This window comes from Salvelinus sp. IW2-2015, linkage group LG17, assembly GCF_002910315.2.
Source record: "Salvelinus sp. IW2-2015 linkage group LG17, ASM291031v2, whole genome shotgun sequence".
NCBI classification, from domain to species: domain Eukaryota; kingdom Metazoa; phylum Chordata; class Actinopteri; order Salmoniformes; family Salmonidae; genus Salvelinus; species Salvelinus sp. IW2-2015.
Genome location: NC_036857.1, coordinates 11,885,962 through 11,909,640, shown reverse-complemented (window position 1 = coordinate 11,909,640; position 23,679 = coordinate 11,885,962). Strand labels below are relative to the sequence as shown.

Genomic DNA, 23,679 nt, shown 5'->3' with positions numbered 1-23,679 from the left:
CACAGTGTTGTGTTCGAGATCACCTAAGGCGAGACCTATCCAAGACTGGAGGGGGGGCAAGACTGAGTCAAGACCGAAACCAGAAACATGCGAGTCCAATTCAAGACCATGATTATAATTKTGTCAAATCACCACCATAATAAGAGTTCAAAATGTCCAGTRTTTCTGTGTTCATATTTCAGAACAACATATGGATTCTTTAGACATTCAGAATAKTGAATAAATGCTGCTGAGGGAAAATAGAGCCACACAAATGATTACAACCCAAACAGTGGGGAATAATGGTCCTTCAGAGAAGGGCTAAGGATATATAAAATAATATTATTTTCAATGATGTTCTGATTTAATCGCTTCAGTTTTTGTTGGAAAGGGTTAACGCTGAAGAGAAAAAAAAGATCCAATCAGGATTTTTCTTTGCTGGTTTTTGAGGAGATAAATCTAGCTAGCTACGTCAGCTATTGACTAGGCCATCCGAAGTTAAAGGCAACTGCCGTTCAACTGTATTAGGGCAACATTTTGGGGTGACAGTGGAATCAACCAGTCACATTTTGACTTGTGGGTGGGATCGTTTGATAGGCAGAAGTTACCATATGTTTTTATACAAAGAGGATATTGTTGCTAGTTTATAACTTTCAACAAGTTAAGTTTCAAATTATTATCTGGTGAGTGGAACTGTTTGTTATTGTGGCGCGCTTGTTAGCCATCTCTTTGAAAAAACATTATTGCATTTAAAGTAGAACTGACAGCATTTTAGCAACATGAAGTCTGTTCATTTACACCCCCCAGGAAGAATATTGCACTTAAAAAATTTAAATTAAAATTCTAACAAGCGACCACATTATCATAAATTCTTAGAATGTTTGGGAATTACGTATACTAAGRCATTTGTGAAAATTCTATAGCAATATAGAGTGGGAAAGCGGCCGTGCGTTTGGACAATTAATAGACACTGCAGGAAATAAAACCAAATAAAAACATCTGTCTTGTCCAGGACCTATAGCCAATCAGAGCTACATTAGGCCTTTATAGAAACACGCCATTTGCCACACGGAATTGTAGCCTCCTCATCCTTCTGTAGCTTGCTTGCCAATGCATGCTTGTCCCAACCAAGCACCCAAGCTATCTGGCTAAAGTTGGCTAGCTAGCTACTTCCAGACGCAAATGAGAGAAACTCACTCTGACCATTTTACTTGCCGTAGCAGAGCTGGTTGTCTAGAGCGTTGTTGACTAAATATTATATTTCTTGCCTACGTTTACTGACACCGGTCATATTCAGCTGGTGTTGCACGTTTGTAAATTCATAGTTTGTTCTGCGCTCTGGCACACTCCGATCCATCTATTCTGACAACAATGCCTTGGTGTATGTCATGGAACGTTGAGTTAAATGGAATCTATTTTTAAAACCTCTTATAAAGTTGGTTTTGTAGCATAAACTGGGAATTAAAAATGTGATTTTTATCATGGTCTGTTTCATATCTGCACTGTAATCTTTAGGTAGGTCACTGGTTACTTTGTGTGCTAAACTTGAAATGTTTTTTCAATGGGAGGTAATAGTTGTACAGTGCCTTCGGAAAGTATTCAGACCCCTTGACCTTTTCTACATTTTGTTACGTTAGCCTTATTCTAAAATGTATTAAATTGTTTTTTCCTCATCAATCTACACACAATTTCCCATCATGACAAAGCAAAAACGGGTTTTTAGATATTTTTTCAAATGTTTTACAAATAAAAAATTAAGATATCACATTTACATAGGTATTCAGACTCTTTACTCAGTACTTTGTTGAAGCACCCTTGGCAGCGATTACAGGCTCCAGTCTTCTTGGGTATGACGCTACAAGCTTGGCACACCTGTATTTGGGGAGTTTCTCCYRTTCTTCTCTGCAGATCCTCTCAAGCTCTGTCAGGTTGGATGGGGAGCATTGCTGCACAGCTATTTTCAGGTCTCCAGAGATGTTCGATCAGGTTCAAGTCTGGCTCTGGCTGGGCCACTCAAGGACATTCAGAGACTTGTCCCAAAGCCACTCCTGCGTCGTATTGGCTGTGTGCTTAGGGTCGTTGTGCTGTTGGAAGGTGAACCTTCACCCCAGTCTGAGGTCCTCTGAGCACTCTAGAGCAGGTTTTCATCAAGGGTCTCTCTRTACTTGGCTTTGTTCATCTATCCCTCAATCCTGACTAGTCTCCCAGTACCTGCAGCTGAAAAACATCCACACAGCATGATGCTGCCAGCACCATGCTTCACCACCGTATGGATGGTTCCAGGTTTCCTCCAAACGTGGCACTTGGCATTCAGGCCAAAGAGTTCAATCTTGGTTTCATCAGACCAGAGAATCTTGTTTCTTGTTGTCAGAGTCCTTTAGGTGCCTTTTGGCAAACTCCAAGTGGGCTGTCATGTGCCTTTTACTGAGGAGTGGCTTCCATCTGGCCACCCTACCATAAAGGCCTGATTTTGGTGGAGTGCTGCAGAGATGGTTGTCCTTCTGGATGGTTCTCCCATCTCCACAGAGGAGCTCTGTCAGTGACCATCGGGTTCTTGGTCACCTCCCTGACCAAGGCCCATCTCCCCCGATTGCTCAGTTTGGCCAGACAGCCAGCTCTATGAAGAGTCTTGGTGGTTCCAAACTTCTTTCTTTTAAGAATGATTGAGGCCACTGTGTTTTTGGGGACCTTCAATGCTGCAAAAATGTTTTGGTACGCTTCAACACAATCCTGTCTCGGAGCATCTACCGACAATTCCTTCGACCTCATGGCTTGGTTTTTTCTCTGACATGCACTAACAACCGTGTGACCTTATATAGACAGTTGTGTGCCTTTCCAAATCATGTCCAATCAATTGAATTTACCACAGTTGGACTCCAAGTTAAATAAACATCTCAAGCATGATCAATGGAAACAGGATGCACCTGAGCTCAATTTAGAGTCTCATAGCAAAGGGTCTGAATACTTATGTATTAAGTTATTTCAGTTTTTTTATTTTTTATACATTTGTTAAAATTTCTAAACTGTTTTTATTTTGTCATTATGGGGTATTGTGTGTAGATTGCTGAGGATTTAAAAATAAGAAAAATCATCAATTTTAGAACAAGGCTGTAACAAAATGTGGGAGAAGTCAAGGGGTCTGAATAATTTCCCACGGCACTACATTTCAATTGGGAAATTTTTAATGGTTGTGTTTTTGTATTCTTCTGATTGGGACCTACTGGCTTATGTCAGTTTATGGACTGATTATCCTTTGACATCATGCTGTGTATGACTGCTGTCTTTCCATCGGCCCTGTGTAGTGGTGCGTTAACATCATTCTGTGTGTGACTGCTGTCTTACTGGAGGCCTATAGGTTCACCACTGTACTAACCTGTCACATACTGAAGACCTATAGGTTCACCACTCTACTAACCTGTCACACACTGAAGGCCTATAGGTTCACCACTCTACTAACCTGTCACATCACTGAAGCCTATAGGTTCACCACTCTACTAACCTGTCACACACTGAAGACCTATAGGTTCACCACTGTTACTAACCTGTCACATACTGAAGACCTATAGGTTCACCGCTCTACTAACCTGTCACACACTGAAGCCCTATAGGTTCACCACTGTACTAACCTGTCACATACTGAAGACCTTAGGTTCACCACTCTACTAACCTGTCACACACTGAAGGCCTATAGGTCACCACTGTACTAACCTGTCACATACTGAAGACTCTAGGTTCACCACTCTACTAACCTGTCACACACTGAAGGCCTATAGGTTCACCACTCTACTAACCTGTCACACACTGAAGGCCTATAGGTTCACCACTCTACTAACCTGTCACAACTGAAGACCTATAGGTTCACCACTGCTACTAACCTGTCACACACTGAACCTATAGGTTCACCACTCTACTAACCTGTCACAACTGAAGACCTATAGGTTCACCACTCTACTAACCTGTCACACACTGAAGACCTATAGGTTCACCACTCTACTAACCTGTCACATACTGAAGACCTATAGGTTCACCTGTACTAACTGTCACACACTGAAGGACCTATAGTTCACCACTCTACTAACCTGTCACACACTGAGGCCTATAGGTTCACCACTGTACTAACCTGTCACACACTGAAGGCCTATAGGTTCACCACTCTACTAACCTGTCACACACTGAAGACCTATAGGTTCACCGCTGTACTAACCTGTCACACACTGAAGACCTATAGGTTCACCACTTCGCAAACATGTCTATAATAGATATAAAGGCTGTTCAGATATTGTTTCAAGAAAGGAGTGTATATATTTGGCCTCAGGAAGCAGTTTTATGCACTGGCTGAATGTAAGCTGTAAATTATACGTTTTTTTACTCCACTGGTCTTGGCTGTTCTCGAAGAAATTACAAGTCCTCACTRTCCGAGACCGAGTCAAGACAGAGATGCAAATAACACTGAGACAAGACCGAGACACTGAATATGTGGTCTCGAGTACTACAACACTGGGTCTCCACAAGGATAGTAAAACTGTGTGTCTACAACATGACCCAAACTTCCATCATTTCCATCATTTTCAACAATGTTACGGAAAATGTGTCCGCTTATATTTGACCTGTTTTTCTCTTCTCTGCTCTCCAGGTACTGCAGCTGTGAGGAGTTTGCAGCAGACGCCCATCTGGTGTTCAACAACTGCGAGCTGTTCAACGAGGACACGTCCGAGGTGGGCATGGCCGGACACTCCATGAAGCGCTTCTTCGAGAACCGCTGGGCTGAGTTCTACGCGAGCAAGGACCAATAGGAGCCCAGGACTCTTGTGCTGGGGGCGGGGTCACCCATTGGCTGATGCTTACGCTCCCCGTTACTACGAAGACTGTCTGGGCCGGAGTACCCTCCGGCTCGCTGTATACATATATGTATAGATCTATGTATAGATTTGGATATTTGTCTGTTCTTGTTTTTCCCTTTCTCTGCTTCACCTTTTTTTTTTACCTTGACCCTGTTGGCTTGAAATTCTCTCGACGAGGGGGATGTTTGAGCTCTTTTCTTCCCTCCTTCCCTCTGCACCCTCACTTCTGTACCTAGCCACCTGTTTGGAATTTTCCTGTTGTCATGTTCTCTCCTAAGCCACACCCCTTGTCTCATAAGGCCACGGTATTCGTCCATCCCTTCCTCTGGGGGCGGGAGGAGGGTCGGAGGCCCTGAGCGGATTGGGTTCTCAAACTCTGCCCTCTGACCGCGACAGGAGGTCTGCCAGACCAATGCGTCACTGCAGACCGGACATGCTCTGACCTCGTTTCCACCATATAGATCAAAACCCTAAGGTCCTCTGAACTCAAACACTTTGGGATTGGACCCTCTTAACTGTTCAATGGAAATGTAGTATGGTCTTATACCTGAAGCAATTTTTCTCACTATATTTTTATTATATATTCTATATATGTGTATATATATATAGAGTACAATAGCTGGGATTATTTAATAGCAATAGCTTGTAGTGAATGTGTACAGACTATATAGTTGAGATGTCTAGACGATTTATGAAAAGGCCAGTAAAACAAAATGGAAAGGAGTGTTTTTTTGTGTTTTTTYCCCCCCGGAAGACCCACATTTTTAGACTCTTACATTGTGTAACGCAACCCCTGACCTAACTCATACACACCCACACTCCTGCTGCTTTGTGAAGGTCACTGGTTTCAGAAACTGGAGGCTTTAGTGTTTTTTTTTTCTGTCCTGTTTTTAGACCCTTTTTTTCCTTCTCCATAATGACAACTAAGACCGGTAGTCACAGCAACGGGAATTGTCAGGTGTGGTGTGTTCATAGATGGTGTCAATAGCACTGAAATGACGCTACCGCCATTATTAAACGCTGTTTGCTTTGTGTTGCAGCTCTTTACCATATTGGTCAAATTGTGCAGAAAGCTAGCAGGCTGCTGAAATCTTATTGGGTGACTGTTCGCCAACAAAATGATGTCACGTTTTTTAGCGACACCCGTTCATGGGAAGAATTGTTTTGATTTTACTGAAAATTGTCACTCAATATTTCTTACAATGCTTTTCTTTTCTTTTTTTTTACTAAATTTAAAGGACCTTCATAGGAATTTGGTTAACACTGAAAATGTTCAGTCTCATCAATTTCAAATGAACGTAGAAACATAAACTTCATACAAGAAATAATACCCCCCCCCATAAAAAATATTTAAAAAATAAAAGCTTGATAGCTTGATGTAACCATTTAAAATTGGGGAGAAGCTATAACTCTTATTTTTATKAATACTGCAGAATAACAGTAAATATGCATTGAGAGGTTTTCTGCTTGTAGGTTTCTGAATCTTGGCAGTTAAGCGCAGGAACAGGTATCACTTGTGTGTTAGGAGAAACATTTTGTTCTAGACACCTACTGATTAAAAGCCTTCAAAACAAGTATGTGCACATTTTGCTAAGCTCATGTTCCATTTATGAATCAGTTTTTTTTCTCTGTAAAGTGGCCACTGCTCTATAGAGCCCCACAGTGGAGTCATAATACCCATAAAATACTAGCGGTCAAACAGGGAAATGGTTCCAATTGTTTTTACACTGTACATTTTTCCAATATGGGGAAAAACACTTCAAGGGCTGTGTTTCGTGTAGGCTTACCCAGGTGTGACGTTTTGATAACCATGTAAATCTCTCTCGTACAAGGTGACTTTTTTATCAATATATTTTTCTCTTTTTAGTCTGATTTGAAAATGCTAATTAGCATCAAAGTCGACATGCAAAACTACAAAACCCTGCAAGCTCCTACATGTCATCTCTAGCTGACACCTTTATTAACAGGTATTGTTAATTTAAAACTTGCACGAGACAGTTCACAGAATTGTCAATTTTTAAAGTAATGTAGCCAATTTATACAATACCACATTTAGATAACATTAGTTAATCCAGATATTCTTACCTTTGCCTCAATTCGGCAGTCTCGACCAGATCATCATGGCATTTGTAGTTATTTTTGATAGCCTAATTAGCAATTCATTTTTGGGGGGTAAATACAAGCGAATACATTGATAAAAGTCACCTTGTCTGAGAGAGATTTTACAAGGTAATTGAAATGTCACCCCAGGGTAAGCCTAAATGAAACGCAGCATTTTAGAAACACAGTTTCTAAAATCCCCTATGGGAAAAATATTAATGGTGGAAAAAACGATTGGAACCATTTCCCTGTTTGACCTCTAGGTATTATGACTCCTACTGTGGTTCTCTAGCGTGGCATGGTTGGTGTGTTATGGGAAAGGTATGAAGGCGGCATGGCGATACTTCACAATCCGGGTTTTATTTAAAGCGTGGTTTCTTACACTGAACTCAAACCGGTCGATAGGAAATGCATTTTTGTGTTCCTTTCTACACAAAAGGGACATTCTTTTTTCTATATAAAAAAACTAAAAGACATGAATAAAACCAAATCTGGTGTTAAGTGAATTTTTCATAATGTACAGTTTTTGTGACTACATTTGTTCCTTTCTATATTTTTAGGACCAATATAATTTTTAAGAGGTATTACAAGACCATGTTGTATCTTGGTGATGTAACACGTGTGCATCTGTAGAATGTACTGTTAGTTGAATAAAAACCACATCTAGTAGAGACTACACACTGGAACTGTCCCTGGGTCCTCATTTCATTCTCCTTTTTATTAAATCACAGAAGTAGGACATCCAATAAGAATTATAGGAAYCAGCAAGCTAGTACAGTAAGTAGCCTGAATGGAGAGCAGTGCTGTACACCCATTCACAGACAACCCTATATAAGGTGCATTCGGAAAGTATTCAGACCCCTTTGACATTTTCCACATTTTGTTACGTTACAGCCTTATTCTAAAATGGATGAACTGTTTTTTTCCTCACTCATCATTCTACACACAATACCCAATAGTGACAAAGCAAAAAACGGTTTTAAGACACGTATGGACGTTTATTTGAAAACAACCCCGGAAATATCACATTTACATAAGTATTCAGAYCCTCAGTACTTTGTTGAAGCACCTTTGGCAGCGATTACAGCCTCCAGTCTTCTTGGGTATGACGCTACAAGCTTGGCACACCTGTATTTGGGGAGTTTCTCCTGTTCTTCTCTGCAGACCCTCTCAAGCTCTGTCAGGTTGGATGGGGAGTGTCGCTGCAAAGCTATTTTCAGGTCTCCAAATATGTTTGATCGGGCTTTGGCTGGGCCACTCAAGGACATTCAGATACTTGTCCTGAAGCCACTCCTGCGTTGTCTTGGCTGTGTGCTTAGGGTCGTTGTCCTGTTGCAAGGTAAACTTTCACCTCAGTCTGAGGTGCTGGGCACTCTGGAGCAGGTTTTCACCAAGGATCTCTCTATACTTTGCTCCGTTTGTCTTTCCCTCCATCCTGATTAGTATCCCAGTCTCTGCCACTGAAAAATATCCCCACAACATGATGCTGCCACCAGCATGCTTCACCGTAGGGATGGTGCCAGATTTCCCCCAGATGTGACTCTTGGCATTCAGGGCAAAGAGTTCCGTCTTGGTTTCATCAGACCAGAGAATCTTATTTTATTTTATTGAATATCCAAAACATACAATATACAGTGGGGAGAACAAGTATTTGATACACTGCCGATTTTGCAGGTTTTCCTACTTACAAAGCATGTAGAGGTCTGTAATTTCTATCATGGGTACACTTCAACTATGAGAGACGGAATCTAAAACAAAAATCCAGAAAATCACATTGTATGATTTTTAAGTAATTAATTTGCATTTTATTGCATGACATAAGTATTTGATACATCAGAAAAGCAGATCTTAATATTTGGTACAGAAACCTTTGTTTGCAATTACAGAGATCATACGTTTCCTGTAGTTCTTGACCAGGTTTGCACACACTGCAGCAGGGATTTTGTCCCACTCCTCCTACAGATCTTCTCCAGATCCTTCAGGTTTCGGGACTGTCGGCTGGGCAATACGGACTTTCAGCTCCCTCCAAAGATTTTCTATTGGGTTCAGGTCTGGAGACGCTAGGCCACTCCAGGACCTTGAGATGCTTCTTACGGCGCACTCCTTATTGGCTGGCTGTGTGTTTCGGTCGTTTGTCATGCTGGAAGACCCAGCCCACGCCCATCTTCAATGCTCTACTGAGGGAAGGAGGTTGTTGGCCAAGATTTCGCGATCCATGGCCCATCCATCTCCCCAATACGGTGCAGTCATCCTGTACCCTTTGCAGAAAAGCATCCCCAAAGAATGATGTTTCCAACCTCCATGCTTCACGTTGGGATGGTGTTCTTGGGGTTGTACTCATCCTTCTTCTTCCTCCCAAACCGGCGAGTGGAGTTTAGACCACCGCTATATTTTTGTCTCATCAGACCACATGACCTTCTCCCATTCTCCTCTGGATCATCCAGATGGTCATTGGCAAACTTCAGACGGGCTGGACATGCGCTGGCTTGAGCAGGTTGACCTTGCGTGCGCTGCAGGATTTTAATCCATGACGGTGAGTGGTTACTAATGGTTTTCTTTGAGACTGTGGTCCCAGCTCTCTTCAGGTCATTGACCAGGTCCTGCCGTGTAGTTCTGGTGATAACTCACCTTCCTCATGACTCATTGATGCCCCACGAGGTGAGATCTTGCATGGAGCCCCAGACCGAGGGTGATTGACCGTCATCTTGAACTTCTTCCATTTTTTAATAATTGCGCCAACAGTTGTTGCCTTCTCACCAAAGCTGCTTGCCTATTGTCCTGTAGCCCATCCCAGCCTGTTGCATGTCTACAATTTTATCTGCTGGTCCTTATACAGCTCTCTGGTCTTGGCCATTGTGGAGAGGTTGGCGTCTGTTTGATTGAGTGTGTGGACAGGTGTCTTTTATCAGGTAACGAGTTCAACAGGTGCAGTTAATACAGGTAATGAGTGGAGAAGGAGGCTTCTTAAAGAAAAACTAACAGGTCTGTGAGAGCCGGAATTCTTACTGGTTGGTAGGTGATCAAATACTTATGTCATGCAATAAAATTGCAATTAATTACTTAAAAATCATACAATGTGATTTTCTGGATTTTTGTTTTAGATTCCGTCTCTCAGTTGAAGTGTACCATGATAGAAATTACAGACCTCTACATGCTTTGTAAGTAGGAAACCTGCAAAATCGGCAGTGTATCAAATACTTGTTCTCCCCACTGTACTTGCAGTGAAGCCGCTCAACAACTACACACACCAGTCATGCAACAGATGAGAAGAAAAACACCAACCACGTCATGCAAGAGAAAAAGAAAAGACAAAGAAAACAGAAACAACAATGCAAAAAACAAGACGCTCAAGGACAACTAAAAGCATAACAGCAAGGACAACTGTATGTTTGAGTGCATGTCTGGCACTATTTATATGTATGTGGTCTGTGTATGTTGTGCATTTGAATGAGAGTGTGTGTATATGCATGTGTACAAACACCTGCACGGATCAGCCTCAGGCAAACAGGCATTAGCTGTAAAACACTGGCCCTCAGTGTCATTCAAACTTACTTCTTTATTATGTTTTATTTTGACTTTAATTTTTTATACTTTTATCTTTGACCATCATTCTATCCCGCCCGGCAACTCCACTCCCACATGTCTCCAATTCCACATCCACCCTCACTTCCCTCAGCCCATCCCACCTACAGTTGAAGTCAGAAGTTACATACACTTAGGTTGGAGTCTTTAAAACTCGTTTTTTTCAACCACTCCACAAATTTCTTGTTAACAAACTATAGTTTTGGAAGTTTGTTAGGATATTACTTGTGCACGACACAGTCTTTTTCCAAAATTGTTTACAAGACAGATTATTTCACTTATAATTCGCTGTATCACAATCAGTGGGTCAGAAATGTACATACATTAAGTGACTTGCCTTTAAACAGCTTGGAAAATTCCAGAAAATTAATCATGGCTTAGAAGCTTCTGATAGGCTAATGACATCAATTTGAGTCAATTGGAGGTGTGCTGTGGATGTATTTCAAGGCTACCTCAAACTCAGTAACCTCTTTGCTTGACATCATGGAGAAAATAAAAGAAATCAGCCAAACCTCAGAAAAAACATTGTAGAACTCCACAAGTCTGGTTCATCCTTGGGAGCAATTTCCAAACGCCTGAAGTACCACGTTCATCTGTAACACAATAGTAATGCAAGTATAAACACCATGACTGTTTGGCCATAATGACCATCGTTATGTTTGGAGGAAAAGGGGACGCTTGCAAGCCGAAGAACACCATCCCAACCATGAAGCACGGGGGTGGCAGCATCAGTCGTGGGGGTGCTTTGCTGCAGGAGGGACTTGTGCACTTCAACAAATAGATGCATCACGAGGAAAGAAGATTATGTGGATATATTAAGCAACATCTCAAGACATCAGTCAGGAAGTTAAAGCTTGTCACAAATGGGTCTTCCCAAATGGACAATGACCCCAAGCATACTTCCAAAGTTGTGCAAAATGGCTTGAGGACAACAATGTCAAGGTATTGGAGTGGCCATCACAAAGCCCTGACCTCAATCATATAGAACATTTGTTGGCAGAAATGGACAAACTTATTGTTGGAAGCTTGTGGAGGCTACCCGAACATTTGACTCAAGTTAAACAATTTAAAGGCAATGCTACACAATACTAATTGAGTGTATTCATTTCTGACCCATTGGGAATGTGATGAAAGAATAAAAGCTGAAAATAAATCATTCTCTCTACTATTATTCTGACATTTCACTTTCTAAAATAAAGTGGTAATCCTAACTGACCTAAAACAGGGAATTTCTAATAGGATTAAATGTCAGGAATTGTGAAAAACAGAGTTTAAATGTATTTGGCTAAGGTGTATGTAAACTTCTGACTTCAACTGTATCTCTGCTGGCCACCCTCTTCGGATTTAGACGCAACATTATATTTTCAACTATGCTGTGATATAATCTCCCCCCGGCACACCAGAGGACTGGCCACCCCCTCATAGCCTGGTTCCTCCTAGGTTTCTTCTAGGTTCTGGCCTTTCTAGGGAGTTTTTCCTTGCCACCGTGCTTCTACACCTGCATTGCTTGCTGTTTGGGTTTTAGGCTGGGTTTCTGTACAGCACTTTGAGATATCAGCTGATGTAAGAAGGACTATATAAATACATTTGATTTATTTGATATGCATATTCTTGGTAACATTTGAAAGGAAACACTGAGGTTTGTGGAAATGTGAATTGAATGGAGGAGAATATAAAACAATAGATCTAGTAGAAGAAAATACACAAAAAAAGAACACTTTTTCCCCCTACCACCATCTTCGAAATGCAACAGAAAGGTCCCAAATCTAGCCATCACTCTGGTTGTAATTCCGATGGTGTCCACATAATGGCAGCAGTGYATGTGCTAAGTTTCAGACGGATAACTTGAAGTATGAGCAAACTACATGACATTTAGTGTGAAGTCACCCAGGTACATTTGGGCAAATCGCGAAGGAGACATTTACATTGCTTGATGTTTGGGGTTTTAGGCTGGGTTTCTGTACAGCACTTTGTGAGCACTTTACATCAGCTGATGTAAGAAGGGCTTTATAATTACATTTGATTGATTTGATTGATTGAACGTACAATTTCAATCTATCTAATCGAATAAAATCCACAGATTGTGAGTTGAAGATAAATACTTTTACTAAGAGTGTTAGTATATTAGTAATTGACTGACCCGGTCTCTCCAGATCTCCCATCAGTACTATTTCTAGGGTCAATTTTAGGTCAATGTTATGCATTTTCAGCCATTCCTGAAACTGAGACCAGAAGCAGGCTACCTGAAGGCAATACCAAATTAAATGGTCTATTGATTCTGTATCCTCACAACAAAATCTGCAGAGCTTTGAGGATTTTATGCCACAAATATTCAACATTTTGTTGGTGGCAAGAATTCTACATAATAATTTATTAAGTCTTGAATCTTGCATCGTTTTATATATCAACTCATACACCCTGTCCCATGGAATTGGTACATCAAAAATKTCTTCCCAACTATTTTTCAATCTGTATGGCAGTTGTCAACATCCTGGTACTCAAATGAAACTGGTATACTTTCCTATTTATGCTATTTTTATTCCTCAACCAGTTTTGATCCTTTATATTGGGCAGACAGACCAGTTCCCTACCTCCTCCCGCTGCCACCTGTCTCCTCCATTTTTGGGGTAATGCTGTAATCAATTGGTTGTACTCTTGGATTGAGCAGACTTTCCCGTACAATTCTTATAACTCCATGATAGACATAACTCTACCATTCCAATTTACAATATCATTTAAGAACAAAATACCCTTTTCAAACATCTTTCCCATAAATACAGGTATTTTATCAACCAGCACATTTGAGTTCAGCCATAATATTTATTGTAATATTTGTTCTATCTTTTCAGGGGGAGGAAATTGAAATTATAGCCAGCTCTGCAATGCTTGCTCGAAAAAGAGATGCTTTGAAAACAGTACACCCAAAGTGTACACCCAAAGTGTACACCCAAAGTCCTCCTTCAACAACGACTGGGTTGTTGAAGGAGGAGGACACCACCTCTGAGACGCTCTATTAGAGAGAGACGTCCGCCAGACTTTTTCAGATCCTAAAGGAGATCATTTTTGAAAAAATGTAAATAAGAATATAGCATAGCTCAGAAAGGAATTAAGTTGGGTTATTAGCTTTAAACGGGGGGAATGTAGTAACCTGGTATATGTATGTTTACCAATAGATGGCAGTATTGACTCAAGACGGGGGTTTGCTTCCCGCTATCCGTAGCTATTTCCTATGTCTGCCTATATAACTATGATTAAGAAAGCTTCAGGTAGCTTAAGCCAGGTGCATAAGAGAATGTAATTCTAAGTTACAATTAAATACTAAACCGTACTTAAGTCTCACGAGTCGTAATTCTAAGAAGCCTTTAAGGATACTACAATTTTCAATTAATCTAAAATGAGACATGGCAATCTGCACAAAGGCAAAAATKGCCATTTTTAAACAATGGTTGAGCTTTTCTTAGTAATCTACTTGAGAACCATTTAGGGTTCAAGTCAAACTTTTGAATAAGTGAAGCTTTTAGAGAGGTTTAGTGCTTTTGTATTTAATCATCTCAACCCACCCAATTCCTATTCATTATATAGATAGGCACGCTTTATTTTGTCTGGTTTAGAGTCCCAGATAAAGCGAAATATTTTTTGCTCATATGATTTGAAAAACGAATCATCAGGAGTAGGCAGCGCCATAAGGAAGTGAGTAAACTGAGATTTGACTAAGGAGTTAATCAGGGGAATTTTTCCATAAATAGACAGGTATTTACCTCTCCATGGTTGCTGTACGTTACTTTGACCCATTTAATAAGAGAATCACCAAAATTGAAAAAATCCAGGCTTTTATAAATAAAATCCAGTCTTACTTTATCAAAGGCCTTTTCAAAATCCAATATAAATACCATTCCTGGCTTTTTAGATGTTCTATTATTTCTAGTAGTTGTCGTATATTATTTCCAATGTATCGTCCATGTAAAAAACCTGTCTGATCAGGATGAACAATACCTGGTAAAACCTTTATAATTCTGAGTGTTATGCATTTCACTAGTATTTTTTGCATCACAACATTGAAGTGTAAGGGGCCTCCAGTTTTTTAGATGTACTGGATCTTTATATTTGCCATCTGGGTCTTGTTTTAATAATAGTGAAATCAGACTTTCCTGCTGAGTACCTGACAGACTACCATTTCTATAGGAGTAGTTACAACAATCTAACAATGGAGCTTTTAGTATATCAAAAAAGGCTTGATATACCTCTACTGGTATGCCATCAAGCCCTGGGGTTTTTCCAGACTGAAAGGATTTAATAGCCTCAGAAAGTTCTTCCTCTGTAATTTGGCCTTCGCAATGATCTTTCTCTACATTTGCTAATTTTCCATTTTTGTATTATTTGGAAAGAAATCATTACCGTAATCTTCATTCAGCAGGAGAGGATGAGATGGAAAAGAAAACATCTGCTTAAAATATTTAGCTTCCTCTTTTAAAATTTAATTCAGAGAATCATAGATGGCTCCATCTTCAGTAACGAGTATCTGCAAATTCTTTTTGTTAGCGTTCCTGGGTTGGAGATTCAGGAAGAATTTTGTGCATTTTTCTTCACATTCCATCCAGTTTGCTTTATTTTTGTAATAGATTACATTAGATCGTTCTTGAATAAGTTCCTCAAGTTCTTTTTGTTTATCCTCTAACTTACTTTGTATCTCTGTAGTATCATTTTTATTGCTATCTACCTGTACTATTAGTTCATGTATTTCCCTTGTTAGTCTTGTTTTTTTAGCCTGAAACTGTTTTTTTTATTATTGATGAATATTGAATTGAATGACCTCTGAAGGTACAGTTGAAGTTGGAAGTTTACATATACCTTAGCCAAATACATTTAAACTAAGTTGTCCTTAAGTAAAGTTTGATTAAATTTCCAATATCCCCGTCCACGTGGAAATTCTATAAGAGTTATGAGAAGGCCAATTAGATGATGATCCAATCACATTCTGTCTCCTATTAAAACTTTTTAAACCTTTGATGAAAGAGAGAAAGAGTCAAGAATGTAGTCAAGACGACTTGCTTGATTAAGTCTCCTCCATGTATATCTCACTAGGTCAGGGTTTTTTAGTATTCAAATCTCCACAATCCATAATATTTGTGATTTCCTTAAGGGTACGGTGATGATATTTTGCAGAGTGATTTCCTTTACGGTCCATTGAGGTACTTGACACTGTGTTATAGTCTCCCACCATAATGATTTGATCATTTGTTGCCTGTAAGTTGAATAAATTGGTATAAATATTTTCGAAGAAGTWTGGATCATCCTGATTTGGACCATACAGATTAATGAGCCAAATCTCTTTTTCATCCACTTTCATATTAAAAAAGATCCACCTTCTATGCGAATCATTCCTGACTATTGGCACATTCAGATCAACATTTTTGTTAATTAATATCATCACACCTTTTCAGTTCCTTCATCTAAGGATGTAGAGTGAGTTTCCTTTAAACAGTATATGTTATATTCCTTTTCTTTTAGCCACATAAAGACTGATCTTCCTTTTTTATAATCTGCTAAACTGTTACAATTATAACTGGCTATACTTATTTCACCCCTTACCATAACTATATAATATTCTCAGTCTAAATTGACCATAATTAGTGTTTGTAAAGTTAATGCCATAAGAGGCATTATGACGGTCAAAATTAGAGCTTTCAAATGTCTGATATTTAGAAATCAAGAAATAGGTTCGAGCAGTATTTGTTTTATTCCCTTGCCTGTTTTCCTGTGAGCCAATGCCACAAATGTTAGAAAATTGAGATGATGTGTGTAGTAAATCTGAGTAGGTTGATGTGTACGATGTCTGTATAAGAGTAAGACTATAATGTGTGATGTCCAAATAAATAATAACCCCTCCGATTTGCATGGTTGATTGTCTATGTGTGTAACATGTAGTGCGTATAGCCTTAATATTCATGATGAATATTGTAATCCATATCGTATCACCGTCATAGTTGCATCATAATTACCTTTAACATAATTGAAAAACATATCCCAGCATTTCCATAGCAATTGATGTTTCACATGATCATGAAAGAGACCTTGCATTACTATAGACACGGCTTCACCTCAGTACAAATGTATCCTGTACAATATGTTATTATTCCCCAATGTCCCTATTCAGATATCTTCCACTTGCTTGTTGTAAACATATATAAACATGTAGACAAAGACATAGAAAAGACAAACAAGAAACATATTAAATTATAGAACAGTTCTCAACAATAGAGAGAATCTTGTTTCTCATGGTCTGAGAGTCTTTAGGTGCCTTTTGGCAAACTCCAAGCGGGCTGTCATGTGCCTTTTACTGAGGAGTTGCTTCCGTCTGTCCACTCTACCATAAAGGCCTGATCGGTGGAGTGCTGCAGAGATGGTTGTCCTTTTGGAAGGTTCTCCCATCTCCACAGATTAACTCTGGAGCTCTGTCAGAGTGACCATCGGGTTCTTGGTCACCTCCCTGACCAAGGTCGTTCTCCCCCGATTGCTCAGTTGGCCGGGCAGCCAGCTCTAGGAAGAGTCTTGGGGGTTCCAAACTTCTTCCATTTCAGAATGATGGAGGCCATTGTTGTCTTGGGGAAAACAATGCTGCAATGCTGCAGACATGTTTTTGTACCCTTCCCCAGATCTATGCCTTGACATATAAGGGCACAAGGCAAGACCCATATGCAGACACAGGAGGCAGATGATTGAGCTCCGATATTTATTATAACACAAGGGGTAGGCAAAAGGCAGCTCGGGCACAGGCGAGAGTTCATAAACCAGGTCAGAGTCCAAACAGTACAGGGCGTTAGACAGTCTCGAGGTCAGAACAGAAAGAATGGTCAGGCAGGCGGATTCGGTGTCAGGACAGGCAAGGGTCAAAACCAGGAGGACTAGGAAAAACAGAGACTGGGAAAAATAGGAGCTAGGAGATAAACGCTGGTTGACTGGGCAAACAAGACTAACTGGCACAGAGAGACAGAAAACACAGGGATAAATACACCAGGGATGATGAGCGACACCGGGAGGGGGTGGAGACAAGCACAAGGACAGGTGAAACAGATCAGGGCGTGACACGACACAATCCTGTCTCAGAGGTCTACGGACAATTCCTTCAACCTCATGGCTTGGTTTTTGCTCTGCCATGCACTGTCAGCTGTGGGACCTAATATAGACAGGTGTTACACCTTTCCAAATCATGTGCAATCAATTTAATTTACCACAGGTGGACACCAATCAAGTTGTAGAAACATATCAAGGATGATCAATGGAAACAGGATGCACCTGAGCTCAATTTCAAGTCTCATAGCAAAGGGTCTGAATACTTATGAAAATAAGGTATTTCTGTTTTTTATTTTTAATACATTTTCCAAAATGTATAACCTGTTTTTGCTTTGTCATTATGGGGTATTGTGTATAGATTGATGAGATTATTTTTGTATTTAATCCATTTTAGAACAAGGCTGTAATGTAACAAAATGTGGAAAAAGTCAAGGGGTCTGAATACTTTCCGAATGCAGTGTACACCTCAGCACCCCGGTGAACCCTGTCTGGAGCACATGCTGCAGGGAAGGCCCTTCCGTCAGCGCCAGCTGGACTTTCCCCTGTTTGAAATGGGACAGAGTGGAAGAGGTCTGGGGTATGGATAATTTTCACCTATGTGCTGATTATTTAGAGGTTGATGTTATAGCAGAGGGAGATAACAGCATAACCCTTCAAACACTTTCTTCTGGCACTGTGCATGAGCTCTCTATTCTGGGATATGATAGATAGTCTCTCTCCCTCTGTCTCATATCCCTTAGCTGGCACTTTTGGAGGGGTTTTRGTGGCAACCAGTTAGGGGTCTGAGTGGGGTTTTGTGTTTGTGTATGCATGGTTGTGTGTGTGGTTGCGTGAGTGGTTGTGTGTGTGGTTGTCAGCACTCTGGGTGGAGGGGGCTGAAAACTCCCCATGCCAGCGGGTTCGACTGCTCCCCCCACTCATGCCTCCCCACACAGGAGGGCTTAGTTCCACAAAAGGGAGTATAACAGTACCTGTGGTGGGGGGTAATCCACCCCATAATAGGGCACGCTAATGCTCCCCATAACCAGTTCATTCTGGACTGGGTCTGCTACAGAGTAGGACCCTGAGGCCTAGGGGGCTTCTCTTGGTCATTGCCCTCCTCTGGTCCCCTCTTTTCCCCTAAACGCCCCTCTATCACTCACTACCACTCACCCACTGGGTAGAGGTGTTATCCAGCGTCATCTTGGCCTAATTTAAGCCTGATCCTTTGATTAATGACTAACAATCAAAATCATCACACAGCCTGTTGCATACGTCACAACTTGAAATTCATGGACGTGAAATTTGGTTTATATCTTGACTTTATTGCAAGGTTAGGGTTTATAGAATGTTTATCAAATACCCAATAACAATGTAAATACATAGAGCATGTTGTTAAAACACAAGAACTCTGTGTGTTTTTTTTAGGGAGGATCTTCACAGAGGTGATGTTTGTTTCATATCAAAGAGGATGAGAAAAAACATCCTCTGAGCCAGCATCACAATAGGTGCCATGGCAACTGCATCCCGAAAGAGACTGTCTCCATGGCGATTAGAACGGTAGATTGATGAAAGACAGAAAAGAGGGTTAGAGTGGGAGATGAACAGTTTAGATATTAGATCATTGAAGATAAACTTTAGATGCGTTAGAATTGTTTGGCTCTTTTAATCCCAGTAAGGTGTTCTGTTATTTTCCATGTGGAAGGACCATGAAGTCATGATCAACCTTTCACTTTCCTTCAGTCAGATACCCCTGTACTCATCCCTCTATCACTGCGGTCGCTCTCTCTCTGACTCTTTTTCTCTATGCCAACATGATAACATTGTTACAACTATCAACATTTTTGTAATTTAGGGCAGACGCTCTTATCAAGAGCGACTTACAGGAGCAATTAGGGTTAAGTGCCTTGCTCAAGGGAACATTGACATATTTTTCACCTAGTTGGCTCAGGGATTCAAACCAGCAACCTTTCGGTTACTGGCCCAACGCTCTTAACCGCTAGGCTACCTGCCACCCAATAATTTTAAACTGTATTGATTACAATATGTGTGATAGATTGACCTTGTGGTTGGATCCAGTCAAACTGCACCCAGTAGCTTCTCAATTCATCCTATAATGTGGATGCTGTATTTGTGCTTGGTACTGATATGGCCTCTCTCTCTCTCGGCTCGATCTTCTCTCTTCTCTCTCTCTTCTCTTCTCTCTTCTCTCTTCTCTCTCGTCTCTCTCTCTCTCTTCTCTCCTCTCTCTCTCTCTCTCTCTCTCTCTCTCTCTCTCTCTCTCTCTCTTCTCTCTCTCTCTCTCTTCTCTCTTCTCTCTCTCTCTTCTCTTCTCTCTCTCTCTCTCTCTTTCTCTCTTCTCTCTCTCTCTCTCTCTCTCTCTCTTCTCTCTCTCTCTCTCTTCTCTCTCTCTTTCTTCTCGTCTCTTCTCTCTCCTCTCTCTCTCCTCTCTCTCTTCTCTTCTCTCTCTTCTCTCTCTCTTCCATCCTCAATTCAATTCAATTCAAGGGGCTTTATTGGCATGGAAACATGTGTTAACATTGCCAGCAAGTGAGGTAGATATTATACAAAAGTGAAATAACACATACAAATTAACAGTAAACATTACACATACAGAAGTTTCAAAACAATAAAGAATTACAAATGTTTCTATTATATATATACAGTGTTGTAACAATGTACAAATGGTTAAAGCAACAAGTTAAAATAAATAAGCATAAATATGGTTGTATTTACAATGGGTGTTGTGTTCTTCACTGGTTGCCCTTTTCTTGTGGCAACAGGTCACAAATCCTTGCTGCTGTGATGGCACAGCTGTGGAATTTCTCCCAGTAGATATGGGAGTTTATCAAAATTGGATTTGTTTTCAAATTCTTTGTGGATCTGTGTAATCTGAGGGAAATATGTCTCTCTAATATGGTCATACATTGGGCAGGAGGTTAGGAAGTGAAGCTCAGTTTCCACTCATTTTTGTGGGCAGTGTGCACATAGCCTGTCTTCTCTGAGAGCCATGTCTGCCTACGACGGCCTTTCTCAATAGCCGGTATGCTCACTGAGTCTGTACATAGTCAAAGCTTTCTTAAGTTTGGGTCAGTCACAAGTGGTCAGGTATTCTGCCACTGTGTACTCTCTGTTTAGGGAAAATAGCATTCTATTTTGCTCTGTTTTTTTTGTTAATTCTTTCCAATGTGTCAAGTAATATTTTTCTTTTGTTTTCTCATGATTTGGTTGGGTTAATTGTGCTGTTGTCCTGGGGCTCTGTGGGGTGTGTTTGTGTTTGTGAACAGAGACCCTAGGACCAGCTTGCTTAGGGGATCCTTTCTCCAGGTTCATTCTCTGTAGGTGATGGCTTTGTTATGGAAGGTTTGGGAAATCGCTTCTTTTAGGTGGTTTGTAGATTTTAACGGCTCTTTTCTGGATTTTTGTATTAGTGGGTATCGGCCTAATTCTGCTCTGGCATGCATTATTTGGTGTTCTATAACGGTTGTACAACGGAGGATATTTTTTGCATATACTTCTGCTCTCCTCTCTGCCTCTTTCTCTCCCCTTATTACTTTCTCTCTCTTCGTCTCTCTCTCTCTCTCTCTCTTTAGGACACTCAGCTGAGCTTAGGCCAGAGGAGAAGCCCACCGACGGATCACACGGACAGAAGGACAAACAGGCAGACAGAGAGAAGGATCCCACAGATCGACAGAAGGACAGACAGAAAGACAAGATATAACTAAATCAAATAAAATGTTATTGGTCACATACACATACAAATGCTTGTTCCCCTAGTTCCGACAGTGCAGCAATATCTGACATGTAATCTAACAATTGCACAACAACTACCTAATACACACAAATAAGGAATGGAATAAGAATATATACATATAAATATATGGATGAGCAATGACAGAGCGGCATAGGCAAGATGCAATAGATTGTATAAAATACAGTATATACATATGAGATGAGTAATGCAAGATATGTAAACAAAGTGATCCATTTATTAAAGTGGCCAATGATTTCAAGTCTGTATGCAGCAGCCTCTCTATGTTAGTGGTGGCTGTTTAACAGTCTGATGGCCTTGAGATAGAAGCTGTTTTTCAGTCTCTCGGTCCCAGCTTTGATGCACCTGTACTGACCTCGCCTTCTGGATGGTAGCGGGGTGAACAGGCAGTGGCTCGGATGGTTGTTGCACTCTACCTGTTCACTATACCTGTTCAAAATGACACTGCGTGAGGTGAAAAAATAAGCATTTTCCTTCCTACGTATAACAATTTATGAAGGCTTTATAGAGCATTAATAAAGTTTTCATGTGCCCTACATATGTTCCTACTTTTCCTTTATCTTATTTTACCTGAAATTAACTAATGTTTGTCCAAGAGAACCAATTACGATTTACAATGACAGCCTTGTAAAGAGTGTGTGCTTGCATGTGCATTGGTGTGTAAAAATAATGCTGGGTTTTACTACCTGTTGGCAAGAAGTGAATGGACATTATCAGGCAATTAGTTAGTCAAGTGATGTTAATAACCTGAACATTTGATCAACGTGACACTTAGGTCTGTTCAGACATTGATAATGATCAATCCACAGATTACTACTGTAACCTGATTATAACCTGCTAGGCCATTTGATTTGGATAGTGTTGGTTAGAATGCTAATAGAAGTCATATATTTCTATTCAAGACACAGGGTTTTATATGGTATTTACAATGGTAGTTGAATGCTAGATAAGCATTTTCCTCTGTCCCCTTTCCCTGAGGAGTTGCGTAGTCGTGAGTTCTGGCGTGCCATGCTGGCCGAGTTGCTGGGTTCCCTGGTGTTTGTGAGTGCTGTGCTGGGGGCCTCTGCGCCGGGCCCTGGAGAGGCCTCCATGGGCTCCTCTACCCAGCCCTGGCCGCAGGCATGGTGGCTGTCACCCTGGGACACTGCTTTGGAGAGAACAGCTGGGCACAGGTGAACCTACTTTAATGGACTTGGTTGTGTCTCTGCATGCATGTGTGTGACTCTAACCTTTTGCCACAGAATTACTGTGAATTGATCACTATTATTTGTCTATTTTTATATCTGCAGGTGAACCCAGCAGTGACCCTGTCTCTGTTGGCCAATCAAAGGCTGGACTTGCTGAGGGCACTGGTGTATGTGGGGGCTCAGTGTGTGGGGGCCTCCCTGGGGGCTGGGGCTCTCTACCTCGGCCCTAAAAACCACAGCAGACTGCTTCGTCAGCAGGCTCAGAGTGTGTGTGTGTGTGTGTGTGTGTGTGTGTGTGTGTGTGTGTGTGTGTGTGTGTGTGTGTGTGTGTGTGTGTGTGTGTGTGTGTGTGTGTGTGTGTGTGTGTGTGTGTGTGTGTGTGTGTGTGTGTGTGTGTGTGTGTGTGTGTGTGTGTGTGTGTGTGTGTGTGTGTGTGTGTGTGTGTGTGAGAGAGAGAGGAGGGGGTCTAAATCTAATCATGGACCTGTACCTTATCTCTCCTCCTCCCTCTCTCCCACCCCTCCTCCTCATCCTCCTCCTCTTCCTCTTCTAGGTTCCTCTGGAGGTGAATGTGGCCCAGGCTCTAGGAACTTTGAAAGTTTCTTCAAGTGCAGTCGCAAAAACCATCAATCGCTATGATGAAACTGGCTCTCATGAGGACCGCCACAGGAAAAGAAGACCCAGAGTTACCTGCTGTAGAGGATAAGTTCATTAGAGTTACCTGCAGCTCAGATTGCAGGCCAAATAAATGCTTCACAGAGTTCAAGTAACAGACACATCTCAACATCAACTGTTCAGAGGAGACTGTGTGAATCAGGCCTTCGTGGTCAAATTGCTGCAAAGAAACCACTGCTAAAGGACACCAATAAGAAGAAGAGACTTGCTTGGGTCAAGAAACACAAGCAATAGACATTAGACCGGTGGAAATATGTCCTTTGGTCTGATGAGTCCAAATTTGAGATATTTGGTTCCAACTGCCATTTCTTTTTGAGATGCAGAGTAGGTGAACGGATGATCTTCGCATGTGTGGTTCCCACCGTGAAGCATGGAGGAGGAGGTATGATGGTGTGGGAGTGCTTTGCTGGTGACACTGTGATTTATTTATAATTCAAGGAACACTTAACCAGCATGGCTAGCACAGCATTCTGCAGCGATGCGCCATCTGGTG

The 23,679-nt window shown here is 41.0% G+C and overlaps 1 protein-coding gene, 1 long non-coding RNA gene and 1 pseudogene across 2 annotated transcripts in view; 2 read left to right on the top strand and 1 right to left on the bottom strand.

Annotated features, from left to right (window-relative positions):
- Window positions 1–7,606, top strand: part of LOC111976498 (bromodomain adjacent to zinc finger domain protein 2A) — a 41,493-nt gene extending 33,887 nt beyond the window's left edge. Inside the window, 1 exon segment of the mRNA XM_070447866.1 lies at window positions 4,613–7,606. Within this exon segment, the coding sequence (XP_070303967.1) occupies window positions 4,613–4,772 (160 nt within the window). The 3' untranslated portion in view covers window positions 4,773–7,606.
- Window positions 7,607–21,523: 13,917 nt separating this feature from the next.
- Window positions 21,524–22,336, bottom strand: LOC139029083 (uncharacterized). The gene is made up of 2 exons (XR_011481348.1): window positions 22,252–22,336; window positions 21,524–21,753 (listed from the first exon to the last, which is right to left on the bottom strand). It is a non-coding gene; the product is annotated as an uncharacterized lncRNA (long non-coding RNA).
- Window positions 21,763–23,249, top strand: LOC139029082 (lens fiber major intrinsic protein-like; annotated as a pseudogene).
- Window positions 23,250–23,679: the final 430 nt, after the last annotated feature.